Source organism: Protomyctophum parallelum (genome assembly GCF_964188405.1).
Source record: "Protomyctophum parallelum genome assembly, chromosome: 12".
Lineage (NCBI taxonomy): Eukaryota > Metazoa > Chordata > Actinopteri > Myctophiformes > Myctophidae > Protomyctophum > Protomyctophum parallelum.
In genome coordinates this window covers 25,326,282-25,333,315 of record NC_139712.1, presented here as the reverse complement: position 1 = coordinate 25,333,315, position 7,034 = coordinate 25,326,282, and the positions used below count along the sequence as shown (strand labels likewise).

General features: G+C 42.7%; 1 protein-coding gene across 1 annotated transcript in view; it reads left to right on the top strand.

The window, feature by feature from the left end:
• The window catches only part of LOC310867597 (contactin-associated protein-like 2), a gene marked incomplete at both ends in the record, with an annotated part of 231,746 nt that overhangs the window by 92,183 nt on the left and 132,529 nt on the right, over positions 1-7,034 (top strand). The window contains one exon of the mRNA XM_083777712.1: positions 6,065-6,258. Within this exon, the coding sequence (XP_083633838.1) occupies positions 6,065-6,258 (194 nt within the window). The remainder of the gene's footprint in view (positions 1-6,064; positions 6,259-7,034) is intronic.

Sequence of the window (7,034 nt, the reverse complement as noted above, 5' to 3'; positions counted from 1 at the left end):
TTGATCTATTGAAGATTCTGACTTTCACATATTTTTTTGTTTTGATTGTATTGCTGTATTGTTGCATTGTGCTTTCTGCTTTGGCAATGTAAATGTATGTTTTCTCATGCCAATAAAGCCCTTTGAAGTGTGTGTTTGTGTGTGTGTGTGTGTGTGTGTGAGTGCGTGCGTGTGTGCTCGCGCATATTCCTGCGTGCTTGGTAGAAATTGATCTATTGAAGATTCTGACTTTCACATATTTTTTTGTTTTGATTGTATTGCTGTATTGTTGCATTGTGCTTTCTGCTTTGGCAATGTAAATGTATGTTTTCTCATGCCAATAAAGCCCTTTGAAGTGTGTGTGTGTGTGTGTGTGTGTGTGTGTGTGTAGATTACTTTATCACTGACATGAACCTGGCATCTCTCAGAGCTTTCACAGTCAGCCCGCAAACACCCCTGTCAGACCACAACAGAACCACAGCCTATCTAAACAGATCAACACACAGACACAAAGAACAAACGCCAAACAAACTACACAATATAAGAAAACGTTACAAATGGAAGGAACATAGCGCAGAAGCCTTCCAAAATGCTATTAGACAAAAACAAGTCCAATCACAACTGGACCAGTTCCTAGAAAAAACCTTTGAAGAAAACAGTGAAAGTGTAAACAGGGCAGTAGAAGGCCTCAATTATATATTCGAACTTACAGCCTCACTAGCAAACCTAAAAGTATCAAACAAGAAAGCCAGAAAAAATGTTGAGAATGACAAATGGTACGATAATGACTGCAAGAATCTCAGGAAAAAATTAAGGAAACTATCAAACCAAAAACACAGAGACCCAGACAACCACAATACACGTCTCTAATATGGGGAAACACTGAAACAATACAAGAACACAGTAAGAGAAAAAAGAGATCAACACGTTAGAAACCAACTGCAAGATATTGAGGATTCCATACAGACAAACAGCTTCTGGGAAAACTTAAAAGACTTAATAAGCTAAAACAGGACGAATTACCCATCCAAAATGGAGATATATGGGTAAACCATTTTTCTAGCCTCTTTGGCCCAATCGAGAAGAACAAAGAACAAAAACAAATAAAATATAAACTACAAAACCTAGAGTCAGCCATAAAAGACTACCAGAATCCACTAGATTCCCAAATCAACCTAAAAGAACTACAAGACAAATTAAAAACACTTAAAACAAAGAAGGCCTGTGGGGCAGACGGAATTCTAAATGAAATGATAAAATTCACCGACCTCAAATTCCAACTGGCCATATTAAAACTCCTAATATCGTGCTCAGCTCTGGGATTTTCCCCAGCACATGGAATCAAGGGCTGATAACGCCACTCCACAAAAGTGGAGACAAATATGACCCAAATAACTACCGCGGGATTTGTGTAAACCTCGGAAAGATACTCTGCATGATCCTCAACCACAGAATTCTAAATTTTCTGACAGAAAGCAATGTCCTGAGCAAATCACAAATTGGCTTTCTACCAAAATATCGCACAACAGACCACATTTACACTCTCAACACCCTAATTGACAACCAAATAAACAAAAACAAAAGCAAATTATTCTCCTGCTTTGTCGACTTCAAAAAAGCATCCGATTCAATTTGGCACGAGGGTCTGATGTACAAACTGTTGGAAAGTGGCATTGGGGGGAAAACCTATGACATCATAAAATCAATGTACACTAACAACAAATGCGCAGTCAAAATAGGCGAAAAGCACACAGACTTTTTCCCCCAAAGCCGTGGAGTTAGACAGGGATGCAGCCTGAGTCCAACACTCTTCAACATATACTTTATATCAACGAATTAGCAAAAACGTTAGAACAGTCTACAGCTCCAGGCATCCTCTTGGCAAACACAGAAATCAAATGCTTACTTTACGCAGATGACCTGCTGCTGCTGTCCCCAACCAAGGAAGGACTACAGCAGCAACTTGATCTCCTACACAAATTCTCCCAGACATGGGCCCTGACAGTGAACCTAACCAAGACTAAAATCATGATATTTCAAAAAAGGCCCAGCCGCCAAAACCACCAATTTTTCCTAAATGCAATCCCACTAGAACAAACTAAAAACTATAGACCGATTCCGTAGCGGGTCTCATGGTCGCAGCCTACGTATTTCCTGTAGGCGGACTCGACATAGCTGCGGGAGTAAAACCCTCACCAGGCACACCTCTTCCACTACAGTGAACGGCAGAGTGACTGATGTTAGTTTGCCTCAAACTTTACTCCTTTACCTGCTTTTTTACTAACACTAACATTACAAAGATGCCCAGAACATCGAGATGAACCTGTGTAGTTTATGGCTGCTCCAACAGTAGTGGCAACATAAAATAAAAAAACGGAATGTCAAGATATCCACCGTGGTGGCTGAGACCAGAGCCATTGAGTAATGGTTGAGACAAAGCAGTGAAGGGTCCTGAAAGATACATAATTTCAGTCTTACCCAATACCCAATCTTTCTGTTTTATGAACACAAGGCTGCTGTATTTTATACCTCATACTAAGCATTTAAAGTATGAGGTATAAAGTACAGCAGCCTTGTGTTAATAAAACAGAAATATTTTGTATTGGGTAAGACTTGCATTATGTATCTTTCACTGCTTTGTCTCAACCATTACTCAATGGCTCTGGTCTCCGCCACCGCGGTGGATATTAGACATTCATTTTTTTTTATTTTTTATGTTGCCACTACATCCCAATTAAAACATGGCTTAAAATACTGGACTCTGTGATAGAACCAATTTCCCTCTATGGTTGTGAGATCTGGGGACCATTAGCAAACCATGACCTTGAAAAATGGGATAAACACTAAACCGAGACCCTACACACAGAATTCTGCAAATCCATTCTCCGTACCCAGCGAAAAACACCAAATAATGCATGCAGGGCAGAATTAGGACGATACCCACTCATAATCAAAATAAAAAAGAGAGCACTTAAGTTCTACAACCACCTAAAAGAAAGTGACCTAGATGCACTCCATAACAAGGCACTCGCACACAGTAAAACTCTAGAGAGATGCCCCCTCAGCCAGCTGGCCCTGGAACTCCGGGCACAAACACAAACAGAGCCATGAGATAGAAAACCCATTGGACTAAACCAAATTATAAAACAGCAAAAGGAAAACTATCTGACACACTGGAAAGAAGCAACACAAAAGCAGAGTAAACTAGAATGCTATCTGGCCCTAAACAGAGAATACACAGTGGCAGAATACCTGAGCACTGTGACCGACCCAAAACAAAGAAAAATCTTAACTAGGTACAGACTCAGTGAGCACAGTCTCGCGATCGAGAAAGGCCGTCATAGGCAGACCTGTATCCCGAGAGAAGACAGACTATGCACCCACTGCACACTAAATGAAGTGGAAACCGAGCTACACTTCCTAACCATCTGTCCATTGTACCAAGACATCAGAGACACATACTTCCCACAGATTACAACCACACACGGAGATTTAGAAAACATGACCAATGACAAAAAACTATTGTTCTTTCTGCTTTGGCGTGTGTGTGTGTGTGTGTGTGTGTGTGTGTGTGTGTGCGCGTGCGTGTGTGTGCGCATTTCACTCCCCACATATTCCCTGTGTAATTTCTTTGAGGTGTTTTTTTTATTGACGTTTCCAGTCTAGTTATCTGACAGGGCCGACGTCTCAGTGTAATGACTTTGTAATTGGATCAGATATGGAATTACTGTTGTTTAGATGTGCGTGCGTTTCTTGGAATGCTTTGCAGTCTCAGCCACCATCACCCTCGTCTCCAGGCCTTTCGTCAACTGCTTATCTGTCATTCTGTCGTTATTTGATTTCCTCTCCTCTCCTCTCCTCTCCTCTCCTCTCCTCTCCTCTCCTCTCCTCTCCTCTCCTCTCCTCTCCTCTCCTCTCCTCTCCTCTCCTCTCCTCTCCTCTCCTCTCCTCTCTCCTCATCTTCTCACAGGCTCGATGCATCAATCCTATCTCTCTGCAGCTTAGATCATTTTCTAATCTATCATTCACTTACTTGCTCTTACCTTGCAACCCATTTCTGCCTCAACTGAACCACATCACATCTGTTTTGTTTTGTATATGTTTTGGTCTGGGTAGATCAGTCAACACAGATCTCTTGCCTTTCGTTTCGACCACGCCGTCATGGGTTTGAACTATTCTTGGCTGATACTGACAACAAAACGCTCTGACCTATACTTGGTCATGTACAGATATTAAATGTAAAGTTTTTGAATACAATATTGAGTACTAATCCTTTTGAAGCGACCTCATTGACCGCTGCAGTTCGTTGGAGCGACCTCATTGGCCGTGGCAGTTCATTGGATCGAACTCATTGGCCACACAGTTCAGTAGAGTGACCTGTGGAGTGGAGTGACCAACATGTATCGACATGAGTTGCTGAAGGCTTGCTGCGTCGCTGCCACTCAAGAGACTATACTGGCCAATCACAGCGCGTCTTTTCCGTGACTTTTGCCTCTGATTGGCCTACCCAACGTCCGCTCTGTGCTGCACGTGGAAGCTTCCCCCTCTCTTGAGTACAGACGGCCCAGAGCCGAAGGATGCGTGTGTCTATACCACAAATTGGCGTGTGCGCGTGCATGTGCATGTGCTTTGCAGCCTCAGCCACCAACACCCACCCTGCTTATCTGTCATTCTCAATCTGTCGTTATTTTACTCCTTCTTTCTCTGGCTGTCCCTCTCCTCTCCTCTCCTCTCCTCTCCTCTCCTCTCCTCTCCTCTCCTCTCCTCTCCTCTCCTCTCCTCTCCTCTCCTCTCCTCTCCTCTCCTCTCTTCTTAAGGCTTCCCTACAACTCTCCTCTCCTCTCCTCTCCTCTCCTCTCCTCTCCTCTCCTCTCCTCTCCTCTCCTCTCCTCTACTCTCCTACTCTACTCTACTCTACTCTACTCTTCTTCATCTTCTCACAGGCTCTATGCATCAATCCTATCTCTCTGCAGCTCAGATTATTTTCTTATCTATCATTCACTTATTTGCTCTTACCTTGCAACCCATTTCTGCCTCAACTGAACCACATCACATATGTTTTTGTTTGTTATTTTTTGGTCTGGGTAGATCAGTCAACACAGATATATTGCCTTTCGTTTCGACCACGCGGTCATGGGTTTGAACTCGTATTCTTGGCTGATACTGACAAAAAGATTGCTCTGACCTACTTAGTCATGTACATATATTAAATGTAAGTAAAGTTTTATAATACAATATCGCATACTAATCCTGTCAAGTGATAGGAAGCGTCCTGCTCACTCCTCGTGCTTTGAAGGAAGCATGAGCTCTGTTCGGAGCTCTCCCCAGGTTGGCAGAGGGAGAGTAGCGCCCAGGACTGGATTAGTGTATGACGGAGGACAATTTCACGGTCAATTAAAATCTCTGCAATATGATTATATTGAAAAAATATTATCACGATAAACGATAATAGCATTTATCGTCCCAACCCTAGTAATCTCACGTTGCCAGACTGTTGCCTCTCACAACTCTCATAGTTCCATCATACAGTCTGGAGAACGCAAGCTCTGATCATGCGCAAGCGATAAAGCGGAAGTGAAGCCTGCTCCCCACTTCCGTTTTGTCTTTCTAGTGGCATTAATTTAAATCAAAATCATCTAAGCAAATACAGCTTGCTGCTTAGCAGAAATCGAAATAAAATAAATAAATGTAACTTTACTTAAAAATATATTTTTGTGAACCAAAATGGCAGATTCCTTACTCAGATTTCTGGAGGTGTAGTTCCAGACTCTATGTCCAGTAGCATTCGGAGATTGTGGAATAGTTAGCGGGCCTACAACCCTAGTGGCTGGTAGTCTCCTCTGGACACTGATCGTTGTGTTGTTGTAATGGTCCTTCGAGTTGGATGGTCTCGTCAACACTTATCATTCGGTTGTTGTAATGGTCCTTCGAGCCGGATGGTCTCCTCAACACTGATCATTGTGTTGTTGTTGTTATTATGGTCCTTTGAGCCGGACAATCTCTCGGAACACTGATCGTTGTGTTGTTGTAATGGTCCTTCGAGCCGGATGTTCTCCTCAACATTAACCATTGTGTTGTGTGACAGGTGCAGGCGGCTGGTCTCCTCTGGACACGGATCATTACCAGTGGCTCCAGGTGGATTTGGGCTCCAGGATGCAGGTGAGCGCCGTCGCGACGCAGGGCCGCTACAGCAGCTCTGACTGGACCACGCGGTACCGCCTCCTTCACAGCGACACAGGACGGAACTGGAAACCGTACTACCAGGACGGCAACATCTGGGTGAGTCAGACAACACTGTGTGTGTGTGTGTGTGTGTGTGTGTGTGTGGGAGTTTTGTGTGCTGAGCGTTGATGCGTGGACTGCAGCCTTAGAGCAAATATGTGACCAGTGCCAGTAATTTGAACCACAAGTCGCCAACTCTGTTATGTCACTATAGGACCAAATAGATTATTTCTTTTTTTTGGGTGTTTTTCGTTTTTAGCCACATTAAAACAGTTGGAATGTTAAAGAATGTTTTTATTCCATCAGAAAGTCGTTTTAGTGTCATTAAGTCGTTGTATTTACATTGCAAAAATGTCTCTATAAGTACAGTTTATTTGCCGTATTTTGGGGGTGTGAACATTCCTGCACGTATTTACATAGAGTCGTTTCGATTGGCCATAGCTATCTTTGTTCTCCAGTTACAGTAGCCGTGTGTTTGTGACAATAGTCAATAAATAGCCTACAACATCAGCATTTTTGTTAACTTGATATGATGCTGTTGGATGTTGTAATAAAAGTATAAATTAACTGATTTACCCGTCGTCCACTGAAGAAAAAGTTGCTGTTTGTTTGTGGTCTCCACACGGACCACACGCATTCTGACGATTGTCTTAGTTGTAAATCCATTCTTCTGTCCTTTATTTCAGTGCACACATGTGCATGTTTAGCACTGTGTTTTAATCTCTGTAACTTTATTACCGTTGGATGCAGCTGCCTGATGATCAATAGCCTACATGAATTAATAACATTGTGCGTGATCGCGCGTCGCGGTAAAATCCGTCTTTTATATAATT